The sequence below is a fragment of the Phyllobates terribilis genome, unplaced genomic scaffold (assembly GCF_046119375.1).
Source record: "Phyllobates terribilis strain yellow unplaced genomic scaffold, ASM4611937v1 Scaffold_5__5_contigs__length_657084704, whole genome shotgun sequence".
NCBI classification, from domain to species: Eukaryota; Metazoa; Chordata; class Amphibia; order Anura; family Dendrobatidae; genus Phyllobates; species Phyllobates terribilis.
This window is the reverse complement of record NW_027362765.1, coordinates 124,570,330-124,592,498: the sequence shown is the minus strand read 5'-3', so window position 1 is coordinate 124,592,498 and position 22,169 is coordinate 124,570,330. Positions and strand designations below refer to the sequence as shown.

The window sequence follows — 22,169 nt, the reverse complement described above, 5'->3', positions numbered from 1 at the left end:
ATAATGCCTGAACATGATATTATAAAAGAGATCATTTAAAGCTGAAACCCCTTAAGTTCCCCAATTTCCTGCCTCCGCCATGATCAGGCTGCAGTCTGGATTGCTACAATCACAGTCTGAATATGACCACATAAAAGTGCCATATTAAAAGCAATAGCCGCCATTGAAAAGCAAACCAGGGGGTCACATATTTATTATAAATTAACCAGTCTCATCTAATAAAGCAATGAAGACCACACTGATATGTTTCATGATGTTGAACCGGTTTAATTGGTAAAATGAGCACTAGGGGTCACAATGGTGGGGCATGCTTTTCCTCTTAAAGAACTTCCACTGGACCTTAATGGTGAGCATCCAGTCGTTAACGTGTAGGCTTTTACAAGCAGATGGGCTGACGTGCACCTCGGAGGGAAGGGTGTGGAGCCTCTCAGAGGAACAGGGCTTGTACGCCGGGCGCGGGGAGCCTACGATTCATTTGTTAGCTTTCTGGGCTTTCTGTGCAGACTTGGTTACTTTACCAGCACCTCCGCTCTTCTTCTCCACATTCTTAATTACCCCCACAGCCACAGTCTGCCTCATGTCCCGTACAGCAAAACGCCCTGAAATCAGAAATGGAGGAGGAACAAATGAGCATCTGGGCGGCTTCATAGGAGGCAGTATTATAGTAGTTATATTCTTGTACATAGGGGGCAGTATTATAGTCGTTATATTCTTGTACATAGGAGCAGTATTATAGTAGTTATATTCCTGTACATAGGGGGCAGTATTCAAGTAGTTATATTCTTGTACATAGGAGGCAGTATTCAAGTAGTTATATTCTTGTACATAAGGGGCAATATTATAGTAGGTATATTCTTGTACATAGGAGCAGTATTATAGTAGTTATATTCTTGTACATAGGAGCAGTATTATAGTAGGTATATTCTTGTACATAGGAGCAGTATTATAGTAGTTATATTCTTGTACATAGGAGGCAGTATTATAGTAGTTATATTCTTGTACATAGGGAGCAGTATTCAAGTAGTTATATTCTTGTACATAGGGGGCAGTATTCAAGTAGTTATATTCTTGTACATGGGGGCAGTATTATAGTAGTTATATTCTTGTACATAGGGGCAGTATTATAGTAGTTATATTCCTACACATAGGGTGCAATAGTATAGTAGTTATTTTCTTGTACATAGGAGGCAGTATTCAAGTAGTTATATTCTTGTACATAGGGGGCAGTATTATAGTAGTTATATTCTTGTACATAGGAGGCAGTATTCAAGTAGTTATATTCTTGTACATAGGGGGCAGTATTATAGTAGTTATATTCTTGTATATAGGAGGCAGTATTCAAGTAGTTATATTCTTGTACATAGGGGGCAGTATTATAGTAGATATATTCTTGTACATAGGAGGCAGTATTCAAGCAGTTATATTCTTGTACATAGGGGGCAGTATTATAGTAGTTATATTCTTGTACATAGGAGAAGTATTATAGTAGTTATATTCCTGTACATAGAGGCCAGTATTATAGTAGTTATATTCCTGCACATAGGGGCAGTATTATAGTAGTTATATTCTTGTACATAGGAGACAGTATTATAGTAGTTATATTCTTGTACATAGGGGGCAGTATTATAGTAGTTATATTCTTGTACATAGGAGAAGTATTATAGTAGTTATATTCCTGTACATAGAGGCCAGTATTATAGTAGTTATATTCCTGTACATAGGGGCAGTATTATAGTAGTTATATTCTTGTACATAGGAGGCAGTATTATAGTAGTTATATTCTTGTACATAGGAGGCAGTATTATAGTAGTTATATTCTTGTACATAGGAGGCAGTATTATAGTAGTTATTTTCTTGTACATAGGAGGCAGTATTCAAGTAGTTATATTCTTGTACATAGGAGGCAGTATTCAAGTAGTTATATTCTTGTACATAGGGGCAGTATTCAAGTAGTTATATTCTTGTACATAGGAGCAGTATTATAGTAGTTATATTCCTACACATAGGGTGCAATAGTATAGTAGTTATTTTCTTGTACATAGGAGGCAGTATTCAAGTAGTTATATTCTTGTACATAGGGGGCAGTATTATAGTAGTTATATTCTTGTACATAGGAGGCAGTATTCAAGTAGTTATATTCTTGTACATAGGGGGCAGTATTATAGTAGTTATATTCTTGTACATAGGAGGCAGTATTCAAGTAGTTATATTCTTGTACATAGGGGGCAGTATTACAGTAGATATATTCTTGTACATAGGAGGCAGTATTCAAGTAGTTATATTCTTGTACATAGGGGGCAGTATTATAGTAGTTATATTCTTGTACATAGGAGAAGTATTATAGTAGTTATATTCCTGTACATAGAGGCCAGTATTATAGTAGTTATATTCCTGTACATAGGGGCAGTATTATAGTAGTTATATTATTGTACATAGGAGGCAGTATTATAGTAGTTATATTCTTGTACATAGGGGGCAGTATTATAGTAGTTATATTCCTGCACATAGGGGGCAATAGTATAGTAGTTATTTTGTTGTACATAGGAGGCAGCATTATAGTAGTTATATTCTTGTACATAGGGGCAGTGTTAGAGTAGTCATTTTCTTGTACATAGGAGCAGTATTATAGTAGTTATATTCTTGTACATAAAAGGCAGTATTATAGTAGTTATATTCTTGTACATAGGGGAAGTATTATAGTAGTTATGTTCTTGTACATAAGGGCGGTATTATAGTAGTTATATTCTTGTACATAGGGGCAGTATTATAGTAGTTATATTCTTGTACATAGGGGGCAGTATTATAGTACTTATATTCTTGTACATAGGGGACAGTATTAGAGTACTTATTTTCTTGTACATAGGAGGTAGCATTATAGTAGTTATATTCTTGTACGTAGGGGGCAGTTGTATAGTAGTTATATTCTTGTACATAGGGGCAGTATTAGAGTAGTTATATTCTTGTACATAGGGGGCAGTAGTATAGCAGTTGTATTATTGTACATAGGAGGCAGTATTATAGTAGTTATATTCTTGTAAATAAGTGGCAGTATTATAGTAGTTATATTGTACATAGAGGGCAGTATTATAGTAGTTATATTCTTGTACATAGTGAGCAGTATTATAGTAGTTATATTCTTGTACATAAGTGGCAGTATTATAGTAGTTATATTGTACATAGAGGGCAGTATTTTAGTAGTAATATTCTTCTACATAGACACTGTATTATAGTAGCTATAGTCTTGTACATACAGTATGGGGCAGTATTACATTAATTACCTTCTTGTACAGTATATAGTGGTCAGAATTATACAAAATAAAAACTTGAACATAGGAGGCAGTATTATAATAATAAAATCCTTGTACATAAAGGTATAATTATACTAGATATCTTTTTGTCCATAGAGGCAGTATCATACTAATGATATTATTGTAATTAGATAGAAGTATTATAATAGTCATGTTCCTGTACATAGGGAATAGTATATCTGCTATATTCTTGGGCATGCGGTGAAATATTATAGTAGTTATGTTTATGTATATATTATAATTGTTATATTTTTGTGTATAGAGGCAATATTTTACTACAGTAGTTATATATTTGTGTATAGAGGCAGCTATGTACATGGGGTGCTATAATATACCGTAGTTATATTTGTGTATATATGGGACAATATTATAGTAATTATATTCTTGAACACATGTGGAAGCATTATAGTATTTATGTTTTTGTACCCAGGTTCAGTATTATGGCACTTGTATTCTTTTACATAGGTGACAGTATTACAGTAGTTATATTCTTAAACATGGGAAACTATAATGCCTTTTATCTTGTACACAGGGAACAGTATTATAGTAGTTATATTCTTGTACATAGGGGGCAGTATTATAGTAGTTATATTCTTGTACATAGAGGGCAGTATTATAGTAGTTATATTCTTGTACATAGGGGGCAGTATTATAGTAGTTATATTCGTGTACATATGGGGCAGTATTATAGTAGTTATATTCTCGTACATAGGGAACAATATTATAGTAGTTATATTCTTGTACATAGGGGGCAGTATTATAGTAGTTATATTCTTGTACATAGGGGGAAGTATTATTGTAGTTATATTTCTGAACATGGGGGCAGTACTATAGTAGTTATATTTTTAGACATTGGACCAGTATTATAGTAGTTATATTCTTGTACATAGGGCCAGTATTTTAGTAATTACTGTATATTATAGCACATACAGTACAGACCAAAAGTTTGGACACACCTTCTCATTTTAAGATTTTTCTGTATTTTCATGACTATGAAAATTGTACATTCACACTGAAGGCATCAAAACTATGAATTAACACATGTGGAATTATATACTTAACAAAAAAGTGTGAAACAACTGAAAATATGTCTTATATTTTAGGTTCTTCAATGTAGTCACCTTTTGCTTTGCAATCTCTGACAGCGGCATTAATCTCGCTTCCGGGAAGTGCGTCCTAAGCCCCGCCCATCGGTGACCCCGTCACGTGATCGCGGGTCACCAATGGGTGGGCATGACAACCCAGGGTCTGCAGCAGATGCCTGTGGTTGTCATGTCTCAATTGCTGTGACCGCCACCTAGTGGTCAGCGCTCATAGCAAGTGAGCATTTCTCCTGATTACAAGCGATCTGCTCAACGCCTGTATGCAGTAGAAGCAATTAGACAACTGCTGCTTCTAGTCTCCTATGGACTATAGAAGCAAGCAGAAAGTGTAAAAAAAAAGTTTAAAAATATTAAAAAAATTAAAAAAATATAAAAATTTAAATCACCCTCCTTTCGCCCCATTCAACATAAAATATATATATATATATATATATATATATATATATAAAAAAAAAAAAAAAACACATGCACATATTTGGTATTGCCGCATTCAGATTCGCCCGATCTATCAATATAAAAAAAGAATTAATCCGATCAGTAAACGGCGTAACAATAAAAAAATTCTAAACGCCAGAATTATGTTTTTTTGGTTGCTGCAACATTGCAATAAAATGCAATAACGGGCGATCAAAACATCGGATCTACCCCAAAATGGTATCAATAAAAACGTCAGCCCGGCGTGCAAAAAATAAGCCCTCACCCAGCCCCAGATCCCGAAAAATGGAGACGCTACGGGTCTCGGAAAATAATGTCATTTTTTTTTTTTTTTTAGCAAACTTTGGGTTTTTTTTTCACCACTTAAATAAAAACACATGTTTGGTGTCTATGAACTCGTAATGACATAGAGAATAATGGTGGCAGGTCAGTTTTAGCAATCAGTGGACGTGGTAAAAAAAGGACCCAAAAAACAACTGTGGAATTGCATTTTTTTTGCAGTTTCACCGCACTTGGAATTTTTTTCCCGTTTTCCAGCACACGATATGGTAAAACCAGTGATGGCGTTTAAAAGTACAACTCGTCCCGCAAAAAATAATCCCTCACACGGCCATATTGAACGAAAATTAAAAAAGTTCTGGCTCTGGGAAGAAGGGAGCAAAAAATGAAAAGACAAAAACAGAAAGACCCAAGGTCGTTAAGGGGTTAAACAGTGCAGGTTTTTTCCTTGCTGCCAGTGCAAAGGTAAATCAGTTCAGTTATTCTCCTGGAGCTCTCCATCCTGGATTGTCTCAGCTGTTCAGCGTTGGCCACTCTCCTCTGGTATATATGCTCGCCACTGACACTTGGGAATTGCCAGTGATAGTTCTTACTGCCTGGTTAGGAGTTGGAAGTAAAGTTCAATGTTTGGACCTGGCGGTTGGAGAGTTGTTCTGGAAATTTTTCAGTGGAGTTCATTTGTGTGCTCATCCTCTTCCTCTCCTATTTGGTTTATCCTTTCTATACCGCCCCTGTGTTCCACTCTGTTGTTTGTTGAGTGTATTTTATATGATTGTAGTTTTCATTTATCCCTGTCTATCTTCACTCGTCTGTCAGGTTAGTGTTATCCTATACACTTAGGCCTCACACCTCCCTGGGTGGGGGAGGGAACATATAAGGGTTAAGATAGGAGCATAGCAAGGTATGTAACCCCGACATCTCCACCATCCGGGGTAATCCAGGGGACAGGGATAGACTAGGACGCCCCAAGTTCAAGGGATTGGGTAGGTGCCCATAGTCCCTAGTTAATACGTGACAGATATATTATTATACATAGGGGCAGTATTATAGTATATACTTATACATACAGGGCAGTATTATAGTAGCTTTATTCTTGAACATACTTTGCATTATTATAGTAGTTATATTCTTGTACTTAAGAGGCAGTATTATATGAGTCCTTAAATTCTATAATGAAAGTTTATGAAAAAAAAACAGATATTAAATGATGTTCTCACCAAGAGGTGGGTACTGGGAGAAGCTCTCCACACACATGGGCTTTCCAGGAATCATCTCTACGATTGCAGCATCTCCAGATTTCAGGGATTTTGGGTTGTCTTCAAGTTTCTTGCCGGAGCGACGATCAATCTTCTCTTTCAGCTCTGCAAACTTGCAGGCAATATGTGCAGTGTGGCAATCAATGACTGGAGAGTAGCCAGCACTGATTTGACCTGGATGGTTTAGTATGATCACCTACCAAGTAAAGCGAGCCACAATCATACATGTACTAAGATAAAAGTGCCAAGATATCTACGTAAATATTACCATTTATACAGGTCCTCTTTAAATGGTCACTGTCATTTCAACAATCTTTGCATGAATCAATAGTACAACTGAAAATTAAGAGATAGAACCTGCAGAGGGGAAAAGTGGTGAAAATACAGGATACAAATCATATAATAACCTGGGTGCCAAGAATGATGAGCAGGACTATAACTGATCACAATAACAGTAATTATGACTAAGGGGTGCCCAAACGTTTACATGCCACTGTATATATAGTTTTTTTTATTGCCTTATTCCAGTATGGCGCTTCCATCAAAAGAAAATGCACAGGTCTGAAAATACTGCCATGTTGATGCACTGCTACGTATCGCACAAGCCATTTGACGATCGCAGCTTCAAGTTCCCGAAAAGGACTAGTAAATGCAGTAAAAAGTGAAAGTTTTTAAAAATATTTAAAAAATTAAAAAAATCTAAAAGTTCAAATAAACCCCCTTTTTCCCCATTAAAAATAAAGCAATTAAAAAAAATATGCATATTTGATATTGCTGTGTTCGTAAAAAAAAGGCAGATTTTTGGCAATATAAAATAAATTAATCCAATCTGTAAATGGCGTAAAGAGAAAAAGGATAAAACCGCCAAAACTGCATTATTCAGCCGTCATAACAACACAAAAAAAATTTAATAACAGGCGATGAAAATATTGTATCTACAATGGCAACACAAGCAAAATTGTATTTATTTATTTAAAAAATATATATACATGTTTGGTATATGTGTAATTGTACTGACCTGGAGAATCTTATCACATGATAAAATGAATGGTGTCATTCAAAACTACAACTCGTCTCACAAAAGACAAGCCATCGTATGGCTATGTGGACGGAAGAGTAAAAACATTATGGCTCTTGGAAGGGGAGTAAAGAACGAAGATGAAAAAAGGGAAATTGGTGAAGGGGTTAAAATGCAGTAAGGAATGCGACTAACAAATCAATATGACATGTATTTAGTGGAACTTTTATAATTTTGGAAAATTGTAATATTCCAAGGTGGCCATTAGGTGGCACTGTTGAATATAATTTTTTTTAGATATGATTATATGTTAAAATTGTAACAATCTCTATTTTGAAGTCCAGGAAAGTGGAGGAAATACATCTGCGGGAACTAATGGTCCCATTGTGGATATAACCCAACTTTCCCACAGACAGATATAACTTAGAATGTGTGTTGTGACTGACCTGAGAGGTGAATTGCGCAGCTTCCTGGGGTGGGTCCGCTTTGCTGTCACCACACACATTCCCGCGGCGAATGTCTTTGACGGACACGTTCTTGACGTTAAAGCCAACATTATCTCCAGGAAGAGCCTCGCTCAGGGCTTCATGGTGCATCTCCACAGACTTCACCTCAGTGGTGATATTTACAGGAGCAAAGGTCACTACCATGCCGGGTTTTAAGATCCCAGTTTCTACACGGCCTACTGGGACTGTGCCGATTCCTGCAGGCGATAAGGAAAAGGACGATTTAAAGGTCACCTGTCACAATGGAGGCACAATGAAGCCTAAAACTGCATACTGATATTAGATCATTCTTGAAAGGTTCACAATCTAATATCTAAGGCGGCTCTCTGACATAAAAGCACAAAAATATAACAATAAGATCAGCAGCAATTAGCCTACTTGCTGATGGTTTCTCTACGGAAGCAGAAAACAAAAAAAATAACAGCACATATATACAGTGATGTGAAAAAGTGTTTGCCACCTTCCTGATTTTTTATTCTTTTGCATGTTTCTCACACTTAAATGTTTCAGATCACAAAAAAATTAAATATTAGACAAAGATAACACAAGTAAACACAAAATGCAGTTTTTAAATGAAAATCTTTATTATTAAGGGAAAAAGAAATCCAAACCTACAGGGCCCTGTGTGAAAAGATGATTGCCTACACCACCTCCTTAAAATAAATTAACTGTGGTTGATCACATCTTTGGGAAGCTGAGTTCAATTTCCCTAGCACACATTGGTCTGATTACAGCCACACCTGTTCTCGATGAAGACACTTAAATAGGACCTGCTTGACAAAGTGAGGTAGACCAAAAGATCCCCAAAAGCTAGACATCATGCTGAGATCCAAAGAAATTCAGGAACAAATGAGAAACAAAGTCACTGAGATCTATAAGTCTGGAAAAGGTTATAAAACCATTTCTAAAGCTTTGGGACTCCAGCAAACCACAGTGAGAGTCATTATCCACAAATGGTGAAAACATGGAACAGTGGTGAACCTTCTCAGGAGTGGCCGGCTGACCAAAATTACCCCAAGAGAACAGCGATGACTCATCCAAGAGGTCACAAAAGACCCCACAACAACAACCAAAGAACTGCAGGCCTCACTTGCCTCAGTTAAGGTCAGTGTTCATGACTCCACCATAAGAAAGAGACTGGGCAAAAATGGCATGCATGGCAGAGTACCAAGACGAAAACCACTGCTGAGCAAAAAGAACATAAAGGATTGTCTCAGTTTTGCCAGAAAACATCTTGATGATAGCCAAGACTTTTGGGAGAATACTCTGTGGACTGACGAGACAAAAGTTGAACTTTTTGGAAGGTGTATGTCCCATTACATCTGGTGTAGAAATAACACAGCATTTCAGAAAAGGAACATCATACCAACAGTAAAATATAGTGGTGGTAGTGTGATGGTCTGGGGCTGTTTTACTGCTTCAGGACCTGGAAGACTTGCTGTGGTAAACGGAACCATGAATTCTGCGGTCTACCAAAAAATCCTGAAGGAGAATGTCCAGCAATCTCTTTGTGACCTCAAGCTGAAGCACACTTGGGTTATGCAGCAGGACAATGATCCAAAACACACCAGTAAGTCCACCTCTGAATGGCTGAAGAAAAACAAAATTAAGACATTGGAGTGGCCTTGTCAAAGTCCTGACCTTAATCCGATTGAGATGCTGTGACATGACCTTAAAAAGACGGTTCATGCTTTGAAACCCTCCAATGTGGCAGAATTACAACAATCTTGCAAAGATGAGTGGGCCAAAATTCCTCCAGAGAATTGTAAAAAACTCATTGCCAGTTATCGCAAACGCTTGATTGCAGTAGTTGCTGCTAAGGGGGGCCCAACCAGTTATTAGGTTTAGGGGGCTTTTTCACACAGGGCACTGTAGGTTTGGATTTTTTTTCCCCTTAATAATAAAGACCTTCATTTAAAAACTGCATTTTGTGTTTACCTGTGTTACTTTTGTCTAATATTTAAATTTGTTTTGTGATCTGTAACGTGTCAAGTGTGATAAACATGCAAAAGAATAAGAAATCAGGAAGGGGACAAACACTTTTTCACACCACTGTATGTGCTAGAGGATATCTTAAAGACAGGCGTAACGAAAGCGACCATGCCCATGCGAGTGGGAGCCCATGCAGGTGAGCGGTCCATGACAGGGGGTGCATGGCAGTGACATCACGCACTCCCGGAGCTTGCTCGCTGAAGTCAGCTGCCGGCCTCAGAAGAGGACACCGCGCAGTGGGGGAACAGATGGGAGGTGAGTATAATTGTTTATTTTTTTTCTGTGCATTAAAGAACAGCGGCAGAACGGGGGACATATAGCAGGATGGGGCCCAGGATAAGGGACATATATACCAGGATCGGGGATAATATATACCAGGATGGGGCCCAGTCTAAGGACCCTATACCAGGATGGGAGATATATATACCAGGATGGCACACAGGATAAGAGACATATACCAGAATGGGGGATATATATACCAAAAAAATAAAGGGAACACTCAAATAGCACATCCTAGATCTGAATGAATGAAATATTTTCATTGAATACTTTGTTCTGTACAAAGTTGAATGTGCTGACAACAAAATCACACAAAAATCATCGATGGAAATCAAATTTATTAACCAATGGAGGCCTGGATTTGGAGTCACCCCCAAATTTAAAGTGGAAAAACACACTAAAGGCTGATCCAATTTGATGTAATGTCCTTAAAGGAAGAACAGGAAGAACAGGAGGAGCACTGCCAGAGCCCTGCAAAATGACCTCCAGCAGGCCACAAATGTGTATGTGTCTGCACAAACGGTTAGAAACCGACTCCATGAGGCTGGTATGAGGGCCCGACATCCACAGATGGGGGTTGTGCTCACAGCCCAACACCGTGCAGGACACTTGGCATTTGCCACAGAACACCAGGATTGGCAAAGTCGCCACTGGCGCCCTGTGCTCTTCACAGATGAAGGCAGGGTCACACTGAGCACATGTTACAGACGTGACAGAGTCAGGAGACGCCGTGGAGAGTGATCTGCTGCCTGCAACATCCTTCAGCATGACCGGTTTGGCAGTGGGTCAGTTATGGTGTGGGGTGGCATTTCTTTGGAGGGCCGCACAGCCCTCTATGGGCTCGCCAGAGGTAGCCTGCCTGCCATTAGGTACCAAGATGAGATCCTCAGACCCCTTGTGAGACCATATGCTGGTGTGGTTGGCCCTGGGTTCCTCCTAATGCAGGACAATGCCAGACCTTATGTGGCTGGAGTGTGTCAGCAGTTCTTGCAAGATGAAGGCATTGAAGCTATGGACTGGCCCGCCCATTCCCCAGACCTGAATTCGATTGAGCACATCTGGGACATCATGTCTTGCTCCATCCACCAACGCCACGTTGCACCACAGACTGTCCAGGAGTTGGCGGATGCTTTAGTCCAGGTCTGGGAGGAGATCCCACAGGAGACCATCCGCAACCTCATCAGGAGCATGCCCAGGTGTTGTAGAGAGGTCATACAGGCCCGTGGAGGTCACACACAATACTAAGCCTCATTTTGACTTGTTTTAAGGACATTACATCAAAGTTGGATCAGCCTGTAGTGTGTTTATCCACTTTAATTTTGGGGGTGACTCCAAATCCAGGCCTCCATTGGTTAATAAATTTGATTTCCATTGATGATTTTTGTGTGATTTTGTTGTCAGCACATTCAACTTTGTACAGAACAAAGTATTCAATGAGAATATTTCATTCATTCAGATCTAGGATGTGTTATTTGAGTGTTCCCTTTATTTTTTTGAGCGGTGTATATATATATATATATATATATATATATATATATATCAGGATAGGACTCGGGATAAGGGACATACACCAGTATGAGGGATATACACTGCGTTCCAAATTATTATGCAAATAATATTTTCTCAGATTTTCCCAAATTACCTATATGAATTGCAGTCATTGTAATTTTCCAGTCAAATAACTATTAGAGTACAATTGAAAGGTTTTTGTACAAACTGCCTATGATAACAGTATATTTTTAAAAAAATAAAAAACTCAAACTGCACTCAAAATGCATGTTCCAAATTATTATGCACAGCAGAGTTTTCAACCTTTTCATTTGAATAAAGAACAAAAAAATGGTCATTTTTGAAATTATAAGCATTAGCAGGTTATTACAAACTGAAATCAAACAGTTTTCAACTCAAAACTTTATTCTAGGTGATGTTACATTTGCACACAGGACCCCTTGTTCGAAAGGAGCTTCTGAACTCTCTCGTCCATTGAATTTGTCAGGTTTTGGATGGTTTCTGCTTTAATTGTTTTGCATGAGGACAGAATACCCCCCCAGAGCTGTTGCTTAGATGTGAACTGCCTCCCGCCATCATAGACACTCCTTTTGATGATGCTCCAGAGGTTCTCAATGGGGTTGAGGTCAGGGGAGCATGGGTGCCACACCATAAGTTTGTCCCCTTTTATGCCCATAGCAGCCAGAGATGCAGATGTGTTATGTGCAGCATGAGACGGGGCATTATCATGCATGAAATGATGTCGATGGTCCAGATGGATGGAGTTGAGGAAGGCTGTTTGATGGACACCCCATGGAAACAAGGCTACGGCGCTAACAAGGAGGAGGTGGAGTAATATTTTGGGCTGGAATCATGGGGAGAGAGATTGTCGGCCCTTTTAGGATCCCTGAAGGGGTAAAGATGAACTCCATAATGTATGTTGAGTTTCTCAAACAGCACTTCCTTCTATGGTTCAAGAAGAAGAACCGTGCATTCCGCAGCAAGATCATTTTCATGCATAATGCCCCGTCTCATGCTGCACATAACACATCTGCATCTCTGGCTGCTATGGGCATAAAAGGGGACAAACTTATGGTGTGGCACCCATGCTCCCCTGACCTCAACCCCATTGAGAATGTAATGCACACGCCCGGGCTGAGCGGCGTGTGCGTGTGATTGTAGTGATTCCACTGTAACGTACCGGAGAGTGCCTGGAGGGGCGTAACTAAGTGTCTGCCCGATCCGACCAAGATCGCACGACGGCATACGACGCCAGTGCACCAGGGAGGAACCGAGCAGAGGGACCAGGGTCTACTCCAGGTCAGACTTCGGACACGGCTGTTGGCCCACACGGGGGAATACAGGAACTGGAAGGTTTAGGCTGGCACACTGGTATGCAGACGGGGAGGTACTGGCAGGTACAACAGGTTGGAGCACAGAGAGGATAGGACCCAGTACAGACTAGGACTTCTGGAACAGAACCGCAGAAGAGGTATACAAACACAGCAGGCTGAGACCGCCTGGAGCGGCGGGCAAGAGCAGAGCAAGACGAGGCCGCCAGGAGCGGAGCAAAGAGTCAGAGGCTGCCGGAGCAGCGAGCAAAGGGTAAGAGCAGAGTAGGACTGCCGGAGCAGCGAGCAAAGGGTAAGAGCAGAGTAGGACTGCCGGAGCAGCGAGCAAAGGGTAAGAGCAGAGTAGGACTGCCGGAGCAGCGAGCAAAGGGTCTGAGCAGAGTAGGACTGCCGGAGCAGCGAGCAAAGGGTAAGAGCAGGGTAGGACTGCCGGAGCAGTGAGCAAGAGGAAACAGAGCGAGACTGCCGGAGCAGCGAGCAAAGGGTCAGAGCAAACTACCGGAGCAGCAATCTAGAGGGAGCAGGGCGAGACTGCCGGAGCAGCGAGCAAGAGGGAGCAGGGCGAGACTGCCGGAGCAGCGAGCAAAGGGTCAGAGCAGAGTAGGACTGCCGGAGCAGCGAGCAAAGGGTCAGAGCAGAGTAGGACTGCCGGAGCAGCGAGCAAAGGGTCAGAGCAGAGCGAGACTGCCGGAGCAGCGAGCAAAGGGTCAGAGCAGAGCGAGACTGCCGGAGCAGCGAGCAAAGGGTAAGAGCAGACTGCCGGAGCAGCGAGCAAGAGGGGGAGCAGAGCGAGACTGCCAGAGCAGCGAGCAAAGGGGAGAGAGCAGAATGAGACTGCCGGAGCAGTGAGAAAGAAGGAGCAGAGCGAGACTGCTGGAGCAGTGAGAAAGAAGGAGAGAGCAGAACGAGACTGCCGGAGCAGTGAGAAAGAGGGAGCTGAGCGAGACTGCCGGAGCAGTGAGGTAAAGGAAGAGAGCAGAATGAGACTGCGGGAGCAGTGAGAAAGAGGGAGCAGAGCGAGACTGCCGGAGCAGCAAGCAAAGGGTCAGAGCTGGGCAGAGGAGACAGGACACTGTTCACACAGGACAGGCAGGAAGGGAAAGGCGGAACCAGAAACAAACTAGATACTTACAAAGAAGTAACGAGAGAGCACAAAACTCACAAGTGAAGTACAGCGACAACAAGAGGGAGTTAGGTACAGGTTCAGACAATGCAGGAAAAGGGAAGGGACGGACATAGAGGCAAAACAGGTAAAAGATAGGAGAGAGTTCAGACTGGAACTGAGTGTACGGAGGAGACCGACACTGCAGCGGGATACAGGAGCAGGTCTGGGAATACGGCCCCCAGAGAGGCGGGACAAACAGGCAAGGAGCGTGTTCAGACTGGCCTGGAAATACAGCCTCCAGGAAGGCAGAACAAACAGGCAAGGAACGTGTACACACTGCAGGTTAGGGTACACAGATAGGACACAGTACAGACATGGGAACAGATACTGCAAGACAGGTAACATAGACAGGACCTGGCATGTCAGAGACAAAAGCCAACTGACAGGGCAAGATGCTCAGGCAGGGATTGATTGGAGCAGCTGGGTTAAATACCAGGTGACAGACAGCAATAGGCTGAGGACGCACAAGGGGTGTGTCCCACAGCAGGTACAAAAAGCAGGAAGTGATCGGGCGCCGCCCTTAAGCAGCAGAAACAGACACAAACAGACAGCATGGAGGGAAGCCAGAGAGACATTCTCAAGTGCGCGCTCTTGCACAGTGGGAGATGGACCACTATGCAAAGACGCCGCCAGGTATGTTACAGAGAACCTCTGGAGCATCATCAAAAGGAGTGTCTATGATGGCGGGAGGCAGTTCACATCTAAGCAACAGCTCTGGGAGGGTATTCTGTCCTCATGCAAAACAATTGAAGCAGAAACCATCCAAAACCTGACAAATTCAATGGACGAGAGAGTTCAGAAGCTCCTTTCGAACAAGGGGTCCTATGTGCAAATGTAACATCACCTAGAATAAAGTTTTGAGTTGAAAACTGTTTGATTTCAGTTTGTAATAACCTGCTAATGCTTATAGTTTCAAAAATGACCATTTTTTTGTTCGTAATTAAAATGAAAATGTTGAAAACTCTGCTGTGCATAATAATTTGGAACATGCATTTTGAGTGCAGTTTGAGTTTTTTATTTTTTTAAAAATATACTGTTATCATAGGCAGTTTGTACAAAAACCTTTCAATTGTAGTCTAATAGTTATTTGACTGGAAAATTACAATGACTGCAATTCATATAGGTAATTTGGGAAAATCTGAGAAAATATTATTTGCATAATAATTTGGAACACAGTGTATATATACCAGGATGGGAGACATATATACAAGAATGGGGCCCAGTATAAGGGACCTATACCAGGATGGGAGATATATATACCAGGATAAGGGACATATATACCAATATGGGGAACATATATACCAGGATGGGGCCAAGGATAAGGGATATATACCAGGATAGGGGATATATTGTATTTTTCGCTTTATAAGACGCACGTTTTTCCCCCAGATTTAGGAGGAAAACAGGGGTGCGTCTTACAAAGCGAAATCACCTTACCGGCTGAGGTGGAGTGGGGTCCCGGAGATGCTACGGAGGCAGGACAGGGTGTTCGGAGGCAGATGCGGGCCCCATGCTGTCTGCTGGAGGTGTTCGGTGGTGTGGGGGCTCCTCCGACATTTTCTGGAAGCCGGAGCCCGGCACCTTCCATACTGTACACGCATAGGATAGCATCTCCTGCCTCCGCAGCATCTCTGGGACCCTGCAGCATCTCCTGCCTCCGCAGCATCTCTGGGACCCCGCAGTATCTCCTGCCTTCACAGCATCTCCTGCCTCATCCAGCAGCAACCCTCAGACCCCGCTCTACCAATGCCAACCCCACTGGTAAGCAGATTATAATACGCACCGGTTTATTAAAAAACATTTTTTTCCTATTTTCCTCCCCAAAATTTGTGGTGCGTCTTATAAACCAGTGCATCTTATAATCCGCAAAATACGGTATATACCAAGATGGGGCTCAGGATAAGGGACATATATAACAGGATGGGGGATATATATCAGGATAAGGGACATATGTACCAAGATGGGGGATATATATACCACGATGGAGCCCAGGATAAGGGACATATATAACAGGATAGGGGATATATCAGGATAAGAGACATATGTACCAGGATGGGGGATATATATACCAGGATGGGGCCCAGGATAAGGGACATATACCAGGATACTGGATATATATACCAAGATGGGGCTCAGGATAAGGGACATATACCAAGATGGGATATACAGTTAGGTCCATATATATTTGGACAGAGACAACATTTTTCTAATTTTGGTTCTAGACATTACCACAAAAAACAGGGTGGCACATGTTAAGGAGCTGAAACTCCTAAACCCTTCATCCAATTTTAATGTGGATACCCTCAAATGAAAGCTGAAAGCCTGAACTTCAACTGCATCTGAATTGTTTTGTTTAAAATTCATTGTGGTAATGTCTAGAACCAAAATTAGAAAAATGTCTCTGTCCAAATATATATGAACCTAACTGTATATATCCCAGGATGGGGCCCAAGATAAGGGACATATGTACCAGGTTGGGGTATATATATAAATATATATATATATATATATATATATATATATATATATATCAGGATAGAACTCAGGATAAGGGACATATAGCAGGATGGGGAATATATATACCAGGATGGGGGACATATATACCAGGATGGGGAACATATATACCAGGATGGGGCCCAGGAGAAGGTACATATATACCATGATGGGATATATATATACCAGGATGTGGGGACATATATACCAGTATGGGGAACATATATACCAGGATTGGGCCCAGAATAAGGGACATATACCAGGATGGGGGATATATATACCAAGATGGGGCTCAGGATAAGGGACATATACCAGGATGGGATATATATACCAGGATGGGGGACATATATACCAGTATGGGGAACATATATACCAGGATGGGGCCCAGGATAAGGGACATATATACCAGTATGGGATATACAGTGGTGGTCAAAAGTATTGGCACCCCTGCAATTCTGTCAGATAATACTCAGTTTCTTCCTGAAAATGATTGCAATCACAAATTCTTTGGTATTATTATCTTCATTTAATTTGTCTTCAATGAAAAAACACAAAAAGAATTGTCCTAAAGCCAAATTGAATATAATTCCACACCAAACCTAAAAAAGGGGGTGGACAAAAGTATTGGCACTGTTTGAAAAATCATGTGATGCTTCTCTAATTCACATGTTGGCAATAACTAAATCACACTTGCAGCCAGTTAACATGGATTAAAGTTGACTCAACCTCTGTCCTGTGTCCTTGTGTGTACCCCATTGAGCATGGAGAAAAGAAAGAAGACCAAAGAACTGTCGGAGGACTTGAGAAACCAAATTGTGAGGAAGCATGAGCAATCTCAAGGCTACAAGTCCATCTCCAAAGACCTGAATGTTCCTGTGTCTTCCGTGCGCAGTGTCATCAAGAAGTTTAAAGCCCATGGCACTGTGGCTAACCTCCCTAGATGTGGACGGAAAAGAAAAATTGACAAGAGATTTCAACGCAAGATTGTGCGGATGGTGGATAAAGAATCTCGACTAACATCCCAACAAGTTCAAGCTGCCCTACAGTCCGAGGGTACAACAGTGTCAACCCGTACTATCCGTCGGCGTCTGAATGAAAAGGGAATGTATGGTAGGATACCCAGGAAGACCCCACTTCTTACCCCGAGACATAAAAAAGCCAGGCTGGAGTTTGCCAAAACTTACCTGAGAAAGCCTAAAACGTTTTGGAAGAATGTTCTCTGGTCAGATGAGACAAAAGTAGAGCTTTTTGGGAAAAAAGCATCAACATAGAGTGTACAGGAAAAAAAAGAGGCATTCAAAGAAAAGAACACGGTCCCTACAGTCAAACATGGCGGAAGTTCCCTGATGTTTTGGGGTTGCTTTGCTGCCTCTTGACCGTGTGCATGGCATTATGAAGTCTGAAGACTACCAACAAATTTTGCAGCATAATGTAGGGCCCAGTGTGAGAAAACTGGGTCTCCCTCAGAGATCATGGGTCTTCCAGCAGTACAATGACCCAAAACACACTTCCAAAAGCACTATAAAATGGTTTTAGAGAAAGCACTGGAGACTTCTAAGGTGGCCAGCAATGAGTCCAGACCTGAATCCCATAGAACACCTATGGAGAGATCTCAAAATGGCAGTTTTGAGAAGGCACCCTTCAAATATCAGGGACCTGGAGCAGTTTGCCAAAGAAGAATGGTCTACAATTCCAGCAGAGCATTGTAAGAAACTCATTGATGGTTACCGGAAGCAGTTTTTCGCAGTTCTTTTGGCTAAAGGTTGTGCAACCAAGTATTAGGCTGAGGGTGCCAATACTTTTGTCTGGCCCATTTTTGGAGTTTTGTGTGAAATGATCAATGATTTGATTTTTGCTTCATTCTCTTTTGTGTTTTTTCCTTGCAAGCAAATTAAATGAAGATAATAAGACCAAAGAATTTGTGATTGCAATCATTTTCAGGAAGAAACTGAGTATTATCTGACAGAATTGCAGGGGTGCCAATACTTTTGGCCAGCACTGTATATATATATATACCAGGAAGGGGGACATATATACCAATGGGATATGTATATATACCAGTATGGGGAACATATATACCAGGATTGGGTCCAGGATAAGGGACATATACCAGGATGGGGGATCTATATACCAAGATGGGGCTCAGGATAAAGGACATATACTAGGATGGGATATACAGTACAGACCAAAAGTTTGGACACACCTTCTCATTTAAAGATTTTTCTGTATTTTCATGACTATGAAAATTGTAATTCACACTGAAGGCATCAAAACTATGAATTAACACATGTGGAATTATATACTTAACAAAAAAGTGTGAAACAACTGAAAATATGTCTTATATTCTAGGTTCTTCAAAGTAGCCACCTTTTGCTTTGATGACTGCTTTGCACACTCTTGGCATTCTCTTGATGAGCTTCAAGAGGTAGTCACCGGAAATGGTTTTCACTTCACTGGTGTGCCCTGTCAGGTTTAATAAGTGGGATTTCTTGCCTTATAAATGGGGTTGGGACCATCAGTTGTGTTGTGCAGAAGTCTGGTGGATACACAGCTGATAGTCCTACTGAATAGACTGTTAGAATTTGTATTATGGCAAGAAAAAAGCAGCTAAGTAAAGAAAAACGAGTGGCCATCATTACTTTAAGAAATGAAGGTCAGTCAGTCCGAAAAATTGGGAAAACTTTGAAAGTGTCCCCAAGTGCAGTTGCAAAATCCATCAAGCGCTGCAAAGAAACTGGCTCACATGAGGACAGCCCCAGGAAAGGAAGACCAAGAGTCACCTCTGCTTCTGAGGATAAGTTTATCTGAGTTACCAGCCTCAGAAATCGCAGGTTAACAGCAGCTCAGATTAGAGACCAGGTCAATGTCACACAGAGTTCTAGCAGCAGACACATCTCTTCAACAACTGTTAAGAGGAGACTTTGTGCAGCAGGCCTTCATGGTAAAATAGCTGCTAGGAAACCACTGCTAAAGACAGGCAACAAGCAGAAGAGACTTGTTTGGGCTAAAGAACACAAGGAATGGACATTAGACCAGTGAAAATCTGTGCTTTGGTCTGATGAGTCCAAATTTGAGATCTTTGGTTCCAACCACCGTGTCTTTGTGTGACGCAGAAAAGGTGAACGGATGGACTCTACATGCCTGGTTCCCACCGTGAAGCATGGAGGAGGAGGTGTGATGGTGTGGGGGTGCTTTGCTGGTGACACTGTTGGGGATTTATTCAAAATTGAAGGCATACTGAACCAGCATGGCTACCACAGCATCTTGCAGCGGCATGCTATTCCATTCGGTTTGCGTTTAGTTGGACCATCATTTATTTTTCAACAGGACAATGACCCCAAACACACCTCCAGGCTGTGTGAGGGCTATTTGACCAAGAAGGAGAGTGATGGGGTGCTACGCCAGATGACCTGGCCTCCACAGTCACCAGACCTGAACCCAATCGAGATGGTTTGGGGTGAGCTGGACCGCAGAGTGAAGGCAAAAGGGCCAACAAGTGCTAAGCATCTCTGGGAACTCCTTCAAGATTGTTGAAAGACCATTTCCGGTGACTACCTCTTGAAGATCATCAAGAGAATGCCAAGAGTGTGCAAAGCAGTCATCAAAGCAAAAGGTGGCTACTTTGAAGAACCTAGAATATAAGACATATTTTCAGTTGTTTCACACTTTTTTGTTAAGTATATAATTCCACATGTGTTAATTCATAGTTTTGATGCCTTCAGTGTGAATGTACAATTTTCATAGTTAAGAAAATACAGAAAAATCTTTAAATGAGAGGGTGTGTCCAAACTTTTGGTCTGTACTGTATATACCAGGATGGGGCCCAAGATAAGGGACATATATATCAGGATGGGGGATATATATACCAGGATGGAGGACATATATATGTATATATATATATATATATATATATATACATATATATATTCATATAAATAAATATATATATATATATATATATATATATATATATATATATATATATATATATATATATATATACCAGGAGGGGGGGCAGTTTTCAAATCTTGCACCGGAAGGAAAATAGAGTATTCAGACATTACAGCATGGGATTATTTTTTTTGAGATAAAACATATGTGGGTATAAATACGTAAAGTATTGTGCAAAAGCTTTAGGCAGGTGATGAGAAAATGCTGCAAAGTAAAAATACCTAAAAAATAGAAGTGTTAATAGTTTATTTTTATCAATTGACAAAATGCAAAGTGAATGAACAAAATCTAAATCACATCAATATTTGGTATGACCATCCTTTATCTTCAAAAACAGCATCAATTCTTCGAGGTACGCTTGTACATAGTCAGGGATTCTATAGGATTATAGTCAAGGGAAATAAGATACCAAACAGGTGATAATGATCGTCATTTTCATATGTAAGTTGAAACATAGTCATTAACTGATACAGAAACAGCTGTGTAGGGGGTTCACAACTGACTGAGGAATAACAAAACACTGCTACAAAGGTGAGGTTGTGGTAGATTGTTTCATGACACAGGTCATATACCATGGCAAGACTGAGCACAACAGGACACAAGGTAGTTATGCTACATCAGCAAGGTCTCCGCCAGGCAAAGATTTTGTAGCAGACTTGGGTTTGAAGATGTGCCTTTCAAGCTCTTTTGAAGAAGCACCAAAAAACGGGCAACATTGAAGACCGTATTCGCTGTGGTCGGACAAGAAAACTTAGTGCAGCAGATGAAAGACACATCATGCTTACTTCCCTTTGAAATTGGAAAATATCCAGCAGTGGTATCAGCTCAGAACTAGCAGCAACCAGTGGGACCCTGCTATACACATCTACTGTTCAGAGAAGTCTGGCCAGAAGTTTTCTTCATCGAAGATGTAACGGGTTTATTTACTGCGACAGACCGGAGTCAGACGTCTGCAGCGTCTGAGTTCACATACTGCTGCATTGAATAGAAGCACATCTCCCTCATATTAAATGGTGCTAGTTTCTTTCAGCAGTGCAGGAGTTAATTTGCTCAGCTTTGAGTCTCTGTAGCTTCTATTTGGAATTTCTCAGCTGAGCAGCATCAGCCACTCACCTCTCCTATATAGTCTCTGCTCTGGCAATCTGGGATTGCCAGTTTTATGTCTTATACAGCCTAGTGAGGAGTGGAGTGGAGGTGTTTGGTGTTCGGTAGAGATGTTTAAGGAGAGTTGTTCTGTGACTGCTGCTTGGTGTTTTGGTTGTGTGCATAGTCCCATCCTCTTCTATTTTTGTTTACCTTCCTTATCCCTTCGGTGTTTCCCACCGTTGTCTGTGAGTGCATATTTTGTGTGTTTGATATTTACATTTGTCCCTGTATGGCCTTCCTTGTTTGTCTGGTTTGTGTATATACATATTCTATTCCTCCCAACTTCCTTGGGTGGTGGAGGGGACAGATAAGGGCTGATTCAGGACAACAGCAAGGTACGTGGCCCCAGCATCTTTTCCATCTGAAGTAACCTGGGGAACAGGGATAAATAGGCGCCT

The 22,169-nt window shown here is 41.1% G+C and overlaps 1 protein-coding gene across 1 annotated transcript in view; it reads right to left on the bottom strand.

Annotated features, from left to right (window-relative positions):
- Nucleotides 1-242: 242 nt before the first annotated feature.
- The window catches only part of EEF1A2 (eukaryotic translation elongation factor 1 alpha 2), a 42,856-nt gene continuing 20,929 nt past the window's right edge, over nucleotides 243-22,169 (bottom strand). Inside the window, exons 6-8 of the mRNA XM_073682919.1 lie at nucleotides 7,846-8,102; nucleotides 6,343-6,577; nucleotides 243-599 (exon numbers count right to left, since the gene is read on the bottom strand). Of these exons, the coding sequence (XP_073539020.1) occupies nucleotides 472-599; nucleotides 6,343-6,577; nucleotides 7,846-8,102 (620 nt within the window). The 3' untranslated portion in view covers nucleotides 243-471. The remainder of the gene's footprint in view (nucleotides 600-6,342; nucleotides 6,578-7,845; nucleotides 8,103-22,169) is intronic.